Below are 19,887 nucleotides of genomic sequence, written 5' to 3'. Positions count from 1 at the left end.
AGTCTAATGTAATTAATAATACGAGTAGTTTGTATTTTTTTAAATGTATTTTATAGATAAGGTTGTATGTAAGTTATTTTGTTTTTTTTTTAAATACAAACATATGTCATAATAACGCAAAAAGTATATATTTATTACTTTATCACTAGAGTCCATCAAATAAATGCGTTTAACAAAGTATGGTTTATTGGAGCAAGAAGTGTAACAAAGTTGTACTGTTAAGAGAAGTTACTAAGCAAATATGTATGGATATAGTATTTTATCAAACACAGAATAAATATTAACAAATAATATTTTCTGGAAGTCTTTTGAATACCACAATGCTGTTACTGAATGCGCTTTTATCTACAACCTTGTTCGTGATAAGATATTCTATCATTACTGTTAGTCACTATTACAAGAAGTATCAATAATCCGTAAAGCCAACTAAACGACACATCGTTTAAAAATTTATCGCTGACAAAGAGTGATCTAAAGAGAATAATTAATTATGGCGAAAATATCCTCGGCATTAGAAAACTTTACGCGTCAATGACATGACTGAACCTGATACTATAAATTTTCCCTTAGTTACCTGTGAAGTGAATATGTTGATGAGGAAAATAAGATCTTTGAACGAGAAATTCTCAGTATCCAATATGTAAATTGTTTTATTTTAACTGACAGTCCCGTGACTCAGTAACCATAGTAAAATTATTTTTCAATGTAACCCAGGATTTATTTAATGACTATTGATGTTTTAGTCGTTGTGGACAGACAGTTACTTCCATATTTATAAAACTAATCTGATACATAAAAACAATTCATGGAAGTTGCATATTAAAATCTTATTATTTTAATGAACGCCCAATATTGAATCAGTCCCCAACATAACAACTCAAAGCGTACTTTTAAAAAAACATTAACTAAATATAGCGGTTCTCAAAATCGGTTCTGACTTGTGAGTAAGCTGACCAGGCATTTGATTTACGAATTAAAATTCCCGTTAACTGTATACACATAAAAGTGGGTCTGATCCTGTTAAACTTTAAATTTCGTTGAAAATGGCGAAATTATGTTGGAAGAAAGGGATTCGCATAACACGGTCATTTTATATGTGAAATCATTAAAAATTACATAATGCCTTTTGTGAATGTAAGTCATATTATACGTTAATTAACGATAATTATAAGCGCATATTTTCAAATTGCCATGGTCGTTTTATAAAAATATATCAATATTATAATATTGATAAATACAAATCTATTTATATTGTGTATAAAATAAAAAGACAAAATGTGTGGATTAAAATTATATTTATATATTTATTTGTGAGTTGATTTTATTTAATTAATACAAGTCCGAATAAGAATTGATAAGAAATGGTCAACGGTTAGTTAGTTGATGTTATGACTCACTCGCGACACACTTCGTATATCCTGATTCCTCAAATATCAAGTTAAAGATTTTTATTTTTATTATAATGTACTTTTTAAAAGAGATTTAAGATCAGATAAAGAGATCAGATCAGAAAGAAAATACCTATCTTTATTTAAAGTATATAATTTACTAAAATCTAATGTTTTATATGAAATTACAACTTTTATTACTTACATTTAAAGGGAGATGATCTCTCTTCTTAAAATTATTTTTAACTGAACAGTCACACATTTTAAGGACAATGACTATGAACATTATGGGTTAACCTCTATTTTTCGCATGATATGCGTCAATTTCTATATTAATGTACATTTAGGTAAATATTATGAATTAATGACGAATTTGGAATCACTCTGTAGAACAATACACAAAAAATGTTTTCATAAATGATCGTGATCATTTCGAACAAAGTAACTTATAGTATTTATATAGTAACTATTTTTAATCACAACTATATAATTAAAGAAAAAACTATTTAGTAACAAGCGTGCGTGTCAAATTAATCACGATCGCGCACTTATGACGCCCGGATCCAAAAGAAATATTCTACTTATCATTCATTCGAAACACATTTAAGGATAAACTTATTGTCAATTCCCCTCGCAACTGACTCGACAATATCGCAAACACTCCATACATGGCACAGCCTTTAGATAGCAGCTAACTATACAATACGAATTTAATATGCTTTAATATTGACGATGTTATATTGAAAGTAAAGCTTTGTCCTCATGGCACTTCCGTTCACGCTTAATTTGGTTAAATTACTGGTGTTTGTTAAATAAATCCTTTTTTAATTCTACACCTCAACATATTTATGCGTTAAAGGTATTAAATTAATGCTGTACGTGTTTGTACATAAGTTCACAGATATAAATATAATTAGGTATTTCAATTCAAGTTATATCATTAATAATTGTTTACTTTGAATATGAATGATTTCCAGAAATTCATATTGAGAATTATTAATTATGTTGTGTATACAATATAACATACAAACATAGCTGTGTTTGTATATCAAATATGTATTAAATATAGTCCCTAAAATGTTTTTTTAACCACACAACTTCAAGTTTGTAAAATGATTTGCAGATTTGTTCACAAATGGCAAATTTAAAACGAACAAAAAATGATTCTGGGTAACAAGTTTGATTATGGAACCTTTGATGCTTTGATGTCTGCAAATATTTTACATACTCTACAGACATTTTTACAATGACAATTCACTTAATCTCACGTCCCACTTATGAGACCGCGTGTCAAAAACACGCCTTGGAATATCAAATACAATAGGTACATATAGTTTAATGAAACGATCACATTTTTTACATAATAGTAATAGCTAATTAGCTACGTAGCACACTGTACATAATATTTCGTTACGAATTAGGTAAAGATTTCCTTTTGTTCTTTTAGGAAAGAAATCGTATTAATTTATTTGTATTTTACTAAATCAGTTTATTTTAGTCAGCCTAAACGTCGTGTCGCATTTTTCCTTCACGATCCATCAACAAAGACAAAACATAGAACAAGTATGCTATGGACAATTTAAATATTTCCGAGCTTAAATTGAACGAACGATAATAACCAACAATGTAGAAAGTTATACGCTGTGCCAGATGGTTATCCGACTTATTTTTGTATACAAATAATAAGCAAGATAATTCATTTAACGTTCCGTTTCACTCCAATTATTATTGAATATGTTCTGTTAAATATTAAAATCATAAATTAACATTTCAATTCATATGATTTCGATTATCATATAATTGTTTTCATCATTAATTTTATTAACTATTTATTTAAGCAATCAAAATACAAGTAAACTACAATTTTCGTCGTGACCGATTGTCGACCTCGTTCCTATGACTTAGCCGACGACTCGAGTGAGACATTCTCAATGTTAGCCGTTAAGAGACCGTAGTCAAACTTGACCAGTCTTGCGTTAATGACCATGATTTTGACAGATCGTTACTGGATACTCTATACGGTCCGTAATAAGATATTATAAAGTTTTTTTTCAGTGCATTTTTGTAACGTTTTCTTCAAGTAATTAGATATTTTGATGTTTGTATAAATTAATATCAGTGTGTAAAGTAACAGCCTGTAAATTACCCACTGCTGGGCTAAGCCTCCTTTTCCATTAAGGAGAGGGTTTGGAACATATTCCACCAGTGTGTTCCAATGCGGGTTGATGGAATACACATGTGGCAGAATTTCGACGAAATTAGACACATGCAGGATTCCTCACGATGTTTTTCTTCACCGCCGAGCACGAGATGAATTATAAACACAAATTAAGCACATATATATATAGTGGTACTTGCCTGGGTTTGAACCCGAAGTCATCGATTAAGATGCACGCGTTCTAACCACAGGGCCATATCAGCTCTTTAGTGTGTATTATTGGGTTGTAATTATTTTTAAACAGTTGAAAGTAATAGATCTTGTAACTGTACTAACTGGCACAAAAAAAAACTTGAACGCAATGTAATTAGATACTTTTATAAAGTCAAGGTCTTTAAATAATGTGATCTAGTTCACTTAAATAAATTACATCATAAGAAGCATTAAATTTTAGTGTCTCAATGACAAATACTTACTTAGTAATGTGTTAAATTAGTTAAAATGTTAACGATCTGGTTATATCACTAACCGAAGCAGGTTTCTGGACACTATAACCAACAATGCTACTTTTAGCTCCTGTCAAATGAGTCATACTTCTTACTATCGAACACCACAGATCAAGTTTGTGTTCATCGTTTTATAAGAGCTCGTTATGACTTAGGTAGATTTAAAAAAGTCATATATATGTATTCCTGACAATGAGTCGCTTATATTAGTTTTTTTTTTTTTAATTTAATTTACTACATCCACAGGCTCCCAGATACCCGTGCCTTTTTTTACATTTTATATTAAAATTTTTGGCGTTTTATATTTTATACTAAATAAACATCAGCAGTTTTATTAGTTAAAAGTATGCAAACATCAGCGCTTATATTAGTTAAAAGTATGCATATTTCGGGGAAAATCGTGTGGTTATTTATTTTTCAAGTTTTCATACACAAAACATATAAAATGCGTTAGGTAGTTTCTTTTACAGACTCGATGTCATTACATGAGGTATGTAAATGTAGGTAATTAATAATGCTATAGTATAATTGATTGCCATCTTATCATTTCGTTCTGACACTTCATATCCAATGACTATACAACATTGGAGTGTCGTTTTATTAAATTTTAGTATCAACGTTAACAGATCATTATTATCAGATCACTCGATGCATATATCGGGACAATGGCGCCGTGCAGATAAGATTCAGATAAAAACGGTAATAACGATGTTTCTAGAATTTTTAGTCTACATGAATGACCAATACTATGAACAAAATCAAGGTTAGTTAGATAATTAGAAATTAATCGTATAGTTCAATGGAAATTACGAGGAACGTCTTTCAACATATCCACGCAGTCAGAATTTCCATTCCATTGCAACATACAGACATTATTTCCAATGTTTGTAGTTCAATATCGGTTAGGTTAAATAATAATAAATTAAAATAAATCGAACTTGCTTGGATGTTGACAACACAAATAATAAATTATATATTTGTCGGTGTATAATATTTATTTAATAGACGAAATCTAAATGTTTATATTTATACATAACATTAGTCACGTATAACGAGAAAAAATAACCGCAAATAATTAACCGATGGGGTCATCGCAGAGTGCCAAACTTCAAGTAACTCAAATAACTTACTAAGCTCTTTTGAGCATGGAAGACAAAGTGAATTCGAGATATCGGATACACTGATACTAAATTAGCTCCTTGGAATACTTCACTTAATACATGGCATTGGCGCCATACATTTTTAGTCTTATTTTCCGCCCAAATCGGCAACGACTTGCTCATGGTAATGAGTAATGAGTCAAAACAAAGAAACCAAATGGAGTTGTCACCAAAATAAACACGATATGTTGCGGCAAAATGATTTTGTTGCAGCCTGCTCGTGTTCATGGCGTCAGATTATCCTCAAATACGTAACAAGTTTCTAATACTTTCGTGTTTAATTAATTATTGTTTTAATATAAAGGTATAGAATTTTTCTTTTTATCAAAATACGACCCGACCTGGATTCGCACGTTTGCACGCATTACATAGCATTTTGTATGTATGTATGTTTTAAATATAAAATCATTTCTCGAATTACTCTATTTATTAATAAAATTGAATCAAAATCCGTTGCGTAATTTTAAAGATTTATAATGATAATGATGATGGTAATGATTATAAATTAGAAACATTCAAACTTATCAGGAACTAAGTGAAGTAATGCTAATAACGTTTTACAAGTACGTTAATAATATTATTTAAATAACTAATTCTTATTTTTTAATAAGGAGCATTTACATACTACCGATGGTGCCAAACATACATTACATGGTAGCTACGTGAAGCAATGCATTAGCTATAGTGTAAATAGCACCCGTCAGCTCGTCACGCCGGCTTTGAAATTGACCGTTATTTGCTGTAGAAACTCAATTTGCATATTAAAATAGACCTTAACACAAAACATTAGAATAAGACATTGATAATAAAAGAATATTCATACAAAAATCACGTTCATTGATTGATTCAAAACTTTACATTTAAACATTACATTATATGTGTAGAAAAATAAAGCTGTAATCCATTTATAATTGAATAATAATTTTATAAATCTACACTAATATTATAAAAGAAAAAGTAACGCTGCCTGTCTGTCAGTTGCCCTTTAACGGTCAAAAGCAAGATGAACTCCTTGGAACTACGAAGGCTTTTTTATGCCTAACACCTCATAACACAGCCCTAAAACGCATTCTCTTTTCTGCTCTGCATTTCTCAAAACAGTTAAAAATATATGCAACATGTAATTTACATTTTTTTACCATAGACGACTTGTGTTTTAATGCTTAATTCATGAGACACAGAATTGAAGAATTAAGAACTGGCCTTCTCGCAGCATTCTCAACAGTTCTATTAGACAGGTGCGCGTATCTAATCATTCGGCGATCATCACTATGCTCGAGAAATTGAGACCTTTTTGTAAAAAATAAGGATCCAAAGCCTAAAGAAAGCTAAGGAGTAATGACCCTGTAATTTGCGTTTTTATGTCAGTAATATGAGTCATAATTATGCATATTTTAAAACATTAAGAGCGTAAAATCAAAAGTACTCGATATAAAATTTTATGAGCAGTATGATAATATAATATTAAAAAGTACACTCGCAATTTTATTTTATTATTTAATATCACCATAATTTTCCTCAATTAAGCCATTATGCGAATGCCTCGGTTCATTAGATAACGCGTGAACCCGGGACCCCGGCATTAAGCAATTTAACCCATTTAACTAAAACGGTATGCCCCTCTCACAATCTGTAGACGTATCGAATACCGCAAGTGTATGTGACCTGATTCAAATGAAAGTCATTCTCAAAAGGTATTATATTTCTACGTGATTCTTCTTCGGTATACGCGTTTAATTAATTTAACATAAAAAGAAATGTGGTAGGTTAAATACACAGTCCTGTTCAAAGAAATTTAAGTTGTTTCACATTTCACAGTTGAACATTATGTTCAAATGTTGCCAGAGATTAAATTTAAAAAAGTTCGTTGACCATATGGAAAAATAAATAGATATTAATATGAAGGTATACTATATATCTAGCCATGTTATAAATCATCCCGAGTTAAACAGTAACAAAATACATATCTCGGAGCTCATACAAATGCAATAACGTGGAAGTCACGAACGGAACGCACGTGTTCGTGAACTGGTTTGTCTGGCTGTGTACGAGTCATACAACACGGTGATGAGCTATAAAACTTTAGATACGATTCGAATCAAATGAAAAATGCCAATTTTTATTTTTTAATACATTTACGTTCTAATCTAACGTTTAAAATATTTGACGCACTTTTAGCACTTCAATCGCATAACAGCATTTTTAACAAATATAGCGATATTTATTTCTTTCTTCGGGATATTTATAGTATATCAAAAATATAAATAATTAAATCAGTAAAATTATATTGGATATATATATTGATCGTTAAGTTGATTTAATTTTTTAACATACCTACGTAATTTACCTTAAGATTCATTTCTCTTTTTATGGATTTTTTTTAAATGTTTATAAAAGAAATTAATTCACTCAGAACAAATCCAACCCATGTTAGGTATTGCATGATAATGATTGTTTTTATAATACATATTTATTTTTTACTTTAAAATACCTTGGCTGACTCCTAAATCGGTCAGTAATAGCATGTTATGACTGTACTCCAACGTGCAAACCTAAAAACTTAAGAAATGTAAAGAATATTGACCATCTTTTACATTAACAATGCATCCTTAGAAGTTAATACATAATGCTCAAGTTAGATAGTTATACTGGCTCACTCAGCGAGAAAACATCATATTAAGTATTACTGTTTGTCAGTAGAATATATGATGTATGCCCTAAAGTATGTACCATGAAGTGCAGAGTTTCGGAATTTATGTTAAGTACATTTTAATGAGTAACTCACAATAGCTTCAAAGAATATTAGAATAAGAATTGACTTAATTACTTAATTTAATTGACAACGCTGTGATACAATAAATATTTTTTTAACGTAACTAACCTGTAACAGTTCCAGGTTTCACAAACAGAACAATCAATGCTCAAATCCAAAACTACAAAGGAATAGCGAAAAATACTCAAACTACTGACGGGATTGTGATCTAAATTGGAAGCTAAAATTGCATCATCCATTAACGCCTACTTAAAAAATAATACTGTATATTACATTTAAAAGAAAAGTGATTTATTTTACATGTTGCTATATTAACAAGCGTTAACACAAACAACGGAAACTAATTTTTCAACGCTAAATAAAACATATATCATGTTTTCGAAACGAAAATCTATAGTTGTTTGAATAACTTTTTCATTTTGCTCTTTTTTTATATTTGCTTATAGCTAGGTTTATATATTAAACTATCAAAAATCAAGCATCTAATTAAATATTCATGATACATTTTATAGCTGTGTATGTATGTCTAACCGAAGTTTTAAATATTGTTACGTAGCATTCGTTTTAGCTTGACTTTTTAATCAGATATAACGCAACTTGTTTCAGTATCATAACGCTATACAAAATCTTGCTCTATCAGATTATTTCATACATCTATGACTATTACACCGCATAGGGAGTACATAATTTGTAGTACGTAATATTATGTATGCACGGTATTAAGATAACGGTGAACGGACGAACGGGCGGCCCGCATGCTTTTTTATTATGCAATAGGATCGTTGATTTATTTTCTTGTTGCGGGAAACAGATCGCCGTGAGAAACAAAAACGGTATTTTCGGCTCTAAAATATCTTAAATACAAACATTCAATGTGTTCTTGCATTTTAGTTACTTCATATTTTACCTTCTCTATTACTTATAGCATTACTGACGATAATGTCACGTTTCATTTTGAAAGAAAATTCATTTCTTAAATTTATTAATTTAATATGTTTTTCGAACAGTATAACTAACTGTTCATAAGTAAAAGTTATAGCTATATGCTAAGCATAGCAACCTTATGCTTTCTTTTCTGAGTTATCAGTGTAAACTTTTGAATATTATGTAAGGTCTTATTACGATTTACGAGTCACACTTTCTATTAAATAAATAAACCTATTAATTTCAGACTTTTGTAAGCATGTTTTGATATTTTTCAAGGTTTTTATAGGTTACAAAATCAATTGCCCTTTTGCGATTCGACTGAATATTTTATGGGATTGCATAAGAAGCTTTTTATATTTTGATCCGTTTATTTTTATAATTTTGTGTTTTTGTGGATACATTTTAAATATTCTATATGGGTTAAGTGATATAGTTACATAACAGTTTTCATATATTTTATTAAAAGTTGAAATGCATACTATACAATATTGTAAATACAGTTAGATATTCTACTAAGATATGGTAACACTAAATCGAAGTTTTGAAATATTTTCAAGATATCAAATGTTACATGTATTTTTGATTTTTCACAAGTAAAAGGTTATTGATCTGCTTACTTATTTAAAAAATAATTATGTAAAAATTTTCATATATTGTAGTCTCATTGAGAAATAAAACTGCGTCGATTTCTTTTCTGGTAATTAAACTCTTGCAATATTTCTCGTGATTACGGTCATTAACTATAAAGTTGTATAATTTTCTATGTGGGTCACGTATGATGTGCTAGGGAAAACTAATTGCAAAAACTTTACTAATTAAGACCATATTCATTTTGTAATCATAGCATAAGTTTTTTTTAAATTTATTATGTTAAACAGACAAAGGTAAACACATTAAACAATACTTTTTAAATATTTTTACACGTTTTACACGTATGCATATTACATCGTATGTTACGTATATAAAAAAATATTACTTAAGTTTCCTTATGTTTTATAAAATCAACGTGTCTCTAAGCACCGTTTTATGACCGCATTAAAACCATCAAACAATAATTCAAAATTACGTAACTCCCTTACGACTCTACTTATTTCAATGAAATGTATCAATATAACAAGAGTTGTGTATGTTCCATTTTGTGTCGAATCGTGGTTGATTTATTTCCCTTTATATTAAAATTTAATCTCATAAAAACTAAATTAGTGTTCGTTTTTAAAAACTTCCTTGCTTTTTTATATAGAGAATAACGATAAAAATAAATAAAACAAGTAATTGTTGGCTTTTTGTTTTTCAGAAACAGAAATCTTTACTACTAAATCGTGTTTTATTTTTTAGTACAAATTGATAATTACTTTATATGAAAATAAAAATGAGTTTAATATTTTAGAAAACGTAAACGTAACGTTATTGTCTGTGGTTCAAAGCAATTAAAATGCCACAGAGCAAGAGTACTTATTTTGTTTTTTTTATCGACCATCATTTCGTATCAAACGTACCGGTCATAATAGCCGCTGACGGAGCAAGATTAAAAAAAATCCCAAAGGCGAAGGAACCTTTTCTAAAAGGTAATCGTTTTTTATTTTTTTTATTTTTCGTAGAATGTAGAGACACAAAGAGTTAAAGCAGCTGCCAAGATACAGCTGCTTAGACCGAGTGAACTATTACTGATCGCGTGCATTTGATTTTTTATTGTCACCTGGACCAATAACTTTGTTTTTTCAAATGTTAATGTTAAAAAAAAATATAATAAATAATATGGGAAGTATATCTGTTTATCTAACACAATATAATATATATTTTTTTTATAATTGCAAATATACCTATGTATTTTTAAAAACCGATTGTTTCAATCGAATTCTTATAAATTGAATAGGGAACATGCAAATACAATATAATTATGGAATTTTTCTATTATAATGTTAAAAAATTATAAAAGAAGGCCACTGCAAGGTTTATATTTAATATAAAGTTGTTTTTAATAATAATTATGAATTAAAGTAACTTGAAACGGAACGTATTTCAAAACACTAATTAGCGTTCAGTGACGTCACTCCTGTTATGACTACTTATTTGAGGTTATAGTTGTAAAAAATTTAATATTGAAACGAAAATTATTATTATTAATTATTGTGTACTTCGAATAAAAATGGAAATTTCTTCCTCTTTTCAGCTTAAAACCAATTTTTTCTCAGTTCTATGTCAGAAGGTCCACTCAAAAATCATTTATTTGATAACTTTGTTGAACACATTGGCACAAAACATATGTCAATACGGCTTTTTTCGGAGTATCAAATTGTCCGTTTTAAATTTTTTTAAAAAAAGTATCTCAAAAGTCGAGAAAAAATGCATAAGTATGAAAGCCAGTGAGGACAAGTACGCTCAATGGACCAGTGACAGACTGGAGCGACGTCATACGAAAAGAAGACCCATACATTTTGAAACCGCATTTTTAGCAGTAAATTAAAGTGTTTTGTTTTTTTAATATACTTGTGGTGTATATAAGTTCTTAAAAATAAATACAAAAATTATAAAAGCGCATCTTCCCAATTACCCCAGCAGGAGTAATAGCGGTAATCAATGTTGCTAGAAATGTGGGCGATCTTATATCGACACTCCTGATTGTAATGCTATTGCTTACTATTTTGAAATAATACTTATTTTTATTTATAATTAAGTGTCTATTCAATACTGATACTTATAATTACTAAAATCTGTTACGTATCTCGTAACCTTACAATAAATATATTAATATTGATTATTATATGGAAATCTATTTCACAATTTATATATTATTTTTTAATTTATAAAATACTTATTTAGTAACTGTAGACAATAAATAATGTCCTAAATGTATTGCCCTATATCGTATTTATAAAAATATATAAATTGTCTATTATTAAAAAAATGAAAGAGACTGTAGGTACTAAACCTCTAACTTACGGACGTACCCCTTTTTCTTGTATTTTTATATACTTATATTTTAACTTATTATACTTAGTTTTTTATTGTAATGTATGTTTTTACGTACCTGAATATGTAATTACTATTTGGTAATATATATGAGGATGTTGTGATATATGTATATCTATATGTGTTGCTTGCCCAATCAAACATTACGTGTCAATAGTATAACAGATTAAATAAATACCTTATGAATTACTTTTGAGTCTTCGTTAAAATTAGAAGCTAATTAATTTTATTTGGTAATAATTTTAACTACTTGAAGTTGTTTAACCTGTTACATATTATATATTCATTGGACTTACGTTACGTGTATTAAAAACTTAATTTATTTTACGTATTTTAATTATTTAAAATCAAACGGAAATCACGCGTTTCGGTATTATGCGTACATACACGAATACAGCCTTCAAGTAACTACCTACTAAACAGGGCCGTAGCCAGGATTTCATTTCGGGGGGGGTTCGTGCTCCAGGAAAAAAAGCAATAGGTTTATTTTAAGATAAAATAAGCGTAAATAAATTAAAATTATACACAATTTATGCACATTTATTTAAGAGACAACCGACGACTTCTTTTATATTATAGGGGGCAAACGAGCACGATGCTCATCCGATGGAAAGTGATTACCACCGCCCATGGACATCTGCGGGGCTTGCAGGAGCGTTACCGGCCTTTAAGGAAGGAGTACGCTCTTTTTTTTTAAGGTTCCGAAGTCGTATCGGTTCGGAAAAAGCGTCGGTGAAAGCTGCTTCAACAGAGTGGTTTTGCAAGCAAGAAAATATCTTAAAAATCGTTTTTGTGGATTTTTGAACATTAAGGTGGTGCGGGTGAAACTTTGAATTTTGACGAGATGTCCGAAGGTGAAATTCAGTAGCTGGGATTAATCCGAACAATGCCTCCGAATATTTTCCATGAAATATTCGGTATAAGATGCAGAGTGATCTAACATCGCAAAGCCAATTGATCAAGCAGGTCGAAAAGGGCTTGATCGTCGATAATTTGAGCAGCTCTGCGTTGGATACGGTCAAATGGAAGGAGCTGGTACTGGGGAACACCCGCCCAGAGGTGTAAGCAATATTCCATATGAGGTTCAATTTGCGCCTTGTATAGTTTTAGGCGATGGGCCGGCGTGAAATACTGTCTTGGCTTGCTGAGCACACCGAGCTTTTTTGATGTAAATTTGTCTTTGTGTTCCAATTGACCACGGAACTGAACGAGCCTCGAAATATCCACGTCAAGTAATTCGATACTAGCTGTGGTAGCTATTGGAATCTTCTGAATTCGTGGAGATACGAAAAATGGTATTTTTTTAGCGGCTAAGGCGCAAACTTGCCTCTTTTTGGGGTTGAAGTGGACTAATTTCAGCCGGGGGGTCCGAAGCTTCTAAGTGAGCCTAAGGGATTACCAAGGGAGAGTACTTCCCCGCCATCAGATATTTTAATAGCAAAATAAGAATCATATATGGACTAAGTTTAGCCGGTCCCAGTTCGAGACTTTGTTTAATGAAGACTCGATTTCAGACACAAGTTTCTTCCGGTTTTCTCCGACGTTTTCCCGAGAAATATTATCCCGGCCGGTGTATGAGGTGTCTACAGTACTGTCGTCCGCATAGCAGTGAATGTTACATATTTGCTATCCACTGTTGATCATAGGCCTCCCCCAGAGCGCGCCACGCTTCTCGGTCCTCTGCCTCCCTCATCCAGCGTCCACCGCGCGTTCCTGCGAATGTCGTCGGACCAGCGGGTCGAAGGTCGTCCTACATTACGCTTACCGCGACGCGGTCTCCACTCTAGGACTCGTCTGCTCCAGCGGCTATTGGTCCTACGACAGATATGGTAAGCCCACTGCCACTTCAGCTTGCTGATCCTCCTAGCTATGTCTGTTACATTAGTTCTCTCACGGATAACCTAATTTCTGATTTTATCCACGAGAGAGACACCTAACATAAGTCGCTCCATCGCCCGCTGCGCGAACTTTAATTTGTGGACGTCTCGGCACCGTACGTCATCACCGGTAGGACACAATGCTCAAAAACTTTCGATTTCAAGCGTTGTGAAATCGCCTACGTAAAGACCCGACGGAGCCTGCCGAACGGTGCCTAGCCCAACCGAATCCTCCTATCAATCTGTCTGGCCAAGGTTATCCCGCACAACCTCGAGGGGGATGCCAGGGATGGGAAGATATCGGTCCCGGCACGACCTGTTTATTGATCTTGGTTTTGTCCAAGTTCATGCCTAGACCGACCCGCCGGGAGGAACCATTTAGGTCGTCCAACATTCCGCGAAGCTCTTCCAGCGTCTCTGCAAAGATGACTATATCGTCTGCGAAACGAAGATGCGCTCTCCATTGACATTGGCGCCTGTTGCAGTCCAATCCAGAGTCTTGAAGACGTCCTCCATCGCGTTGATGAATAGTTTTGGGAGATATTACATGTCTCCTGTCTCACCCCGCGTCTGAACTTGCACGGTCACCGTCGCAGCGTTGTAGAAACATCTCAACACGTCGGTATATCGCCAGTCGATATGACATCGCTGCAGAGATTCCAGAACAGTCCAGGTTATGGAATCGAAGGCTTTCTAGTAGTTCACAAATGCCATACACAGCAGCTGATTATACTCTTCGGTCTTCTGATGCACCATATATAACAACTTTAATGTTCTCATTTGCCAAAAAGCTGGTGATCCAATTGCATAATTTCCCGGGAAGCCCGTACGATAGGTGCTTTGAAAGAAGCGCTTAGTACCATACGCTATCGAAGGCCTTCGCTAGCGTCCAGACTGGGCGCCAATGCCTCTCCCTTGCTCTCAACTGCTTCTGCCCATCTAAGATTAAGTTAATCTAGAAGATCACCAGCTGAACGACCCCGATGGAAACGAAACAAGGAGGTGATAGCTAATGGCCTATAATGGGACAGGTTTGGGCGGTTGCTCTTTTTAGGGATAGGATGCACCAAAGTAGCCTTCCAGGAGTTGGGCTGCTTTCGTAGTCGGCGACTATTCGTTAAAGAGCGCCGACTCTCCGTTTTTTTTAATAATATAGTTTATTAATTCTCAATAAAATATACATATATAGAATGTATCAGAAATTTTACAATCTGTCTTACACATTTCAAAATGTAATGGCACTCTGTAAAAGGTTTATCCTCTTTAGTATCTAAAATTACTAACATAACATTTTGACATAAAAAAATAGTATCTTAATAAAATGTGAATAACGGTATGATTATTATTGCCTTTGCGTAAAATGATTCATTTTGTTTAGATTTATTGTCGTATCTAGAGCAAACGGCTTAATTTTCTGAAAAAAACCTATAAATGCTTAAATTGTTTGTTTAATTGCCGCAAAATATTTTTTGTTACTACGATAGCGGTTAGCGAAAAAATTTCGGGGGGGGTTTGAACCCCCAAAACCCCCGCCTGCCTACGGCCATGCTACTAAATGTACACTAACTTTATTATATTTCTCAAATATTTACCTATATGAATATTGGCAATAAATTAATAACAAAACTTACACGTATCGTGACACTTTTTATTCAATATAAAACCTTACCTTTTAAATTAACTATTTTTACAGATTACATTCAAACGAACACCGGATGTCATTCGTATACAAGTACAAACATAATATGTCTTGCATAGTAACACAATGAAGCTATTTTTACTTATAAAACTTTGATTTGCTATTGCCTTATCGTGTGAAGGCGGCATGAGTTCTACATCATTTGCATGCAAATACAGAGGCGAAAGTACATTGTTCTAGGCTTTCACACTGGCTTCAGTGTGAAGTCAATAGTTACAAGGAAATACTCGGTTAAACATTGACACGTACTAATATTATTTATTATCTGTATGGTGTTGCGACTTTGAACCGAGATGGCCCAGTGGTTAGATCGCGTGCATGTTAACTGATGATTGTTGGTTCAAACCCAGGAGAGCACCACTGAATATTCATGTGCCTTCTTTGTGATTATAAATTCGTCTCGAGCTTGTCAATGAAGGAAAACATAGTGAAAAAACCTTTGTTTGTCTTAACTTTTAAAATAAGGCTTCATTGATTTAATCACTCAACGTTAACTTGTAATCAATCGATATAAATTTACAAATTCATATCTTTACCATTTCCGAAACTGACGCATGACATAAGTAGTTGGCGGAACTGACGCAATGAATGAAGAATTTTAGTGGTAATACTGAAATAATCTTGTAATCAATGTTAAAATGACTTATTACATTTCAATCTCTTGCATTTTAAAGTCTAAAAGATTTGTAAGTTAAAGACGGCGACAACAATCTATATTAAAGCTAATAATGTTAGGCGCCACTTTCTACCTGTTGTGGCTTTACACTAAAACAAATTTCAAAAGTCTCGACTCTCGTTTGTGTCTTCACTGGTGAACAAAGCAAACCTTTATTATTTAACTTATATTGACAATAGACAATTTGAAAGAGAAGATATCTTTCGGCACGGTATTTCACTGTTGAGCGCTAATTTACCCTCCGCTACTAACCAAATAATATTATTATTATTGACGGAATATACTTTGCTGATATCAAACATAACATAAAAACCAGTTAACGAATAAAGCCAAAATTAATTCTTTAAATGTTGTCAAGTTTAAATTACTCGAAAATTTTATATTTAAAATTTGTTTATATTATCGCTCTTTATCTTTAAAAAATATTGTTTATCTTTATATTGCCTGTGTATCGGCATCATCAGGTTTTCCTTAAATGTTAGTATTTTGTAAAATTTGCTCTAGTTACATCTCTTTTTTAGCATATGGACACTATATGAAAGTTCCACTTTAACTAACAAAAAAATGCCATGGCGTTTACATCCCACCTTAAACTTCTTTTATCAATAAAGTTTTTAATATGTCACTGATCACCTGCGTTATAAAAAACACATGTTCAAAGCTGTATGCTTACCCATAAGTCACTAAGAGCACGTCACTCAGATAAGTTTTATAATGTATATTATGTAATATATATGATCAATCGAGCTCATGCCAATGTCTTAAGAAACTGGTAAGGGTTGCTAAAATGATAAATATATTAACGATGAGTGGATGTTGCCTACCCCGACAGACTTCGACAAAGCCCTACCATCAAGTAAACAAAGTCAGGTACATATTACCTTTCAAAGCATGAAATTTTTTACGCACTTGTAAATGCTTTGGTAACTAAGTATGACAAATGCATTTTTGCATTAATCATTGCATAATATATTTTATTTTAATAGATACTAATTATTATAAATATACATATCACCAAAGAGATTCATATAATTGATAACACAACATGTGACATTGAAATGAGACTAAATAAACGTTACGTAAAACGTAATTAACATGCACTTTCGAATATCATGTTAATTTAAAGAAAATATAGTAACGAAAAGTGGAATAATTCTATCTACTTTATAGTCTAAGCGATGAAAGCCTGTCATGTATCCGGGCTATCTTATTTGTATTCTAATCCCTGAGACAGTAACATTAATTGGTCTCGGGCGTATACGGTCCATATTAAAAAGGTGCTTTGACCTCTGATACGTGCAGAAATGTATTACTAGCTAGAATATTTTTTTCAGTTCTCAAAAAAGTGATATTCTATTGATGTCCGTTATAAACGCAGACAGAATGTAATTATTTTTTTTCTTATAAAATAGGTATAATAATTAATTGTTTTTGACAATTCTACTGGCTTAATGAAACAGCATTTTTAATTCATACAAAAACCAAATTAAGGGTTATGACACTAAGTGTCTATAAATGAGTTAGTTTAATGGTACTATAATTAATCAAACTAAGTTAATTTAAACCGTTGCGAACCGTTGAATATTTTTATATTTAAAACAATGCTTTTGAATGAAGTAAAATTAAATAGACTACCCGAACACTAATATTTTGCAAACATTTCGTGTTGTGATAAGCTATCACGATTGCGACGCGCCTTTATTAAAGATATCTTGACGATTGATTAGGAAAAGATCCACATACACTTTGCCAAATATATAATACAATAATGGAGGCATAACAATATAAAATAAACTGTGCTTATAAACTACTGGTTTAAACGAAACAAATATCTAAATTTGTTGTCTTGTTTTCGATTTTGTTATTTTAGTATTAATCATATGTATAATAGATTAGAACAACAGCAAATTGAACATTTAGTGTTGACCTGACTTATTTGGATATTGATAACATAATACTTAAAGTCGTTGACGTATACTTACTTTTGGATTCTTTGACAAAACAAAGAACCAAGAAAATATTCATCAGCATGTAGGTATTCCTTTAATATGTAAATAGGAAATGTATAGGTACGTTATAATTATAATCATCAATAAATTATCCTTATTTTGAAAACTAGAACAATTCATTGATACGCAAACTATAGTATTGTTTTACTTATAAACAGTTCTGTATAGCATAACAATATTACGTTAACGTTTACGTCTTATTGCTTACATCAAACGGTGATTGTTAGAGCAATCGTTGATAAAACCATTACTAATGATATTATCATTTCAGAAACAATTATTTGAGTGGTGTAATCTCTATTATCACACCAAATCAGGGACATTTGTGATAAGTTGCCGTATTCTTAAAATTATTTGTTTTAAATGTTTACTTGCTTTCAACCAATAGTTTCCTTACCATTGAATGTGTCGTATGCTGTGGGTTGATAATCTTCCCGGAACGTGTCCTGAGCATAGGCAGCTATTAAAGAACTTTTTCCTACTGCTCCATCACCAACTAACACACACTTAATCTTCTCCTTCTTCCCACCTTTCACTTTTCGTCTATCTTTGATTTGAAACATTCGATTTAAAGTTCTACGACTTTTTTTATCCCGTACTGCCCACTCATTCACTTTATCACAGCAATTTAATTCACCCGACTCATCATCTCGTATCACAGGCCGACTGCTTTCTTCAGTTACTTCTGAATAATCGTAATCGTCTTCATCCCGACGCGAAGGAGGGAACTGGCTAGGGCTGTGGACTCCGAATACAAAAGGCCCGTCTCTCTCCGGTAGACGGTTAGCAAACCCGTTTGCCGGCGTCGGGGGCTTTGCATACTGAACTGTAGGAGCTTGATACTGACTCGATAAATATTCCGCGGACGCGTGAGGGTCGAATCTAAACACTAACTCCGCTTCCCTACGGTCTAAATTTAACTCCGGAGCGGTTACTTTATCTTGAAAGTAACCGATCTTCTCTCGTGCTCTCGTCTCTTGCAGTCGTTTTTCGATATCGACGTTCGAAGGTTTCCAACAGTCCGTCTTATATTCATAAGGACATTTTGCTGGCATGTTCCGTGGTGCGGGTAAGGGTCGTTGTGGACCATAATCGCGAGGTGGCGCTCGTGGTGGTTTCACCACAGCCTTTTGCGGTTCTGCAAGCAACGGCCGCCTCGCTGAGAGGTTCGTGCTCCTGTTAAACATGATCCCCTCTAAACTAGGAGACATTGGCACTGTCACGAGCGACTGATCAAAGGGTTATTGAAGCGTGCGTTTGCGCACATAACTCGGAACAGCGATATAATCGCTCACGTGAAAGTCTCGTTGCTTACTGACGCGCGAAATATTAACGTACACACGATCGCCGTGAAAGGCAGAACACGACTAACGCGGCTATTCGAAATGAGTCAGGCGCTCGACGGCGCGGTTGCGGAGCTCCCCGCGACGAATGAAATGACCTGTTGCTTATATTACCTGTTCAGGTATAAACGGTCGCTTTGCGATTTGACTGCAGCTGTTCCTGAGGAACAATGCATGTCATATGGCGTTGGCGACGCCAGCCGTCGTGGATGGCGGTTCATTCAACGAAAAGTCGGTATACTATGAATGAAAACGACGTGTTTTGTTTACTTATTACCATGGCTGCGTGACATACTATTATGTCGGTGCAAAGTGTAGACACACAATGAATTTAAATTTAAATGTGTGATTTATTTATCAAAATAATTTATTTAAAAACTTACGATCGATTATATGTAGGT

At 32.7% G+C, this 19,887-nt stretch overlaps 1 protein-coding gene across 1 annotated transcript in view; it reads right to left on the bottom strand.

Moving 5' to 3' along the window:
* Positions 1-19,567, bottom strand: part of LOC124530363 — a 47,254-nt gene extending 27,687 nt beyond the window's left edge. The window contains exon 1 of the mRNA XM_047104510.1: positions 18,541-19,567. Within this exon, the coding sequence (XP_046960466.1) occupies positions 18,541-19,354 (814 nt within the window). The 5' untranslated portion in view covers positions 19,355-19,567. The remainder of the gene's footprint in view (positions 1-18,540) is intronic.
* Between the last annotated feature and the right edge of the window lie 320 nt (positions 19,568-19,887).

This window comes from Vanessa cardui, chromosome 6, assembly GCF_905220365.1.
Source record: "Vanessa cardui chromosome 6, ilVanCard2.1, whole genome shotgun sequence".
Classification (NCBI taxonomy): Eukaryota; Metazoa; Arthropoda; class Insecta; order Lepidoptera; family Nymphalidae; genus Vanessa; species Vanessa cardui.
Note: the sequence above shows the minus strand (reverse complement) of the source record. Positions and strands in the feature narration are given on the sequence as shown.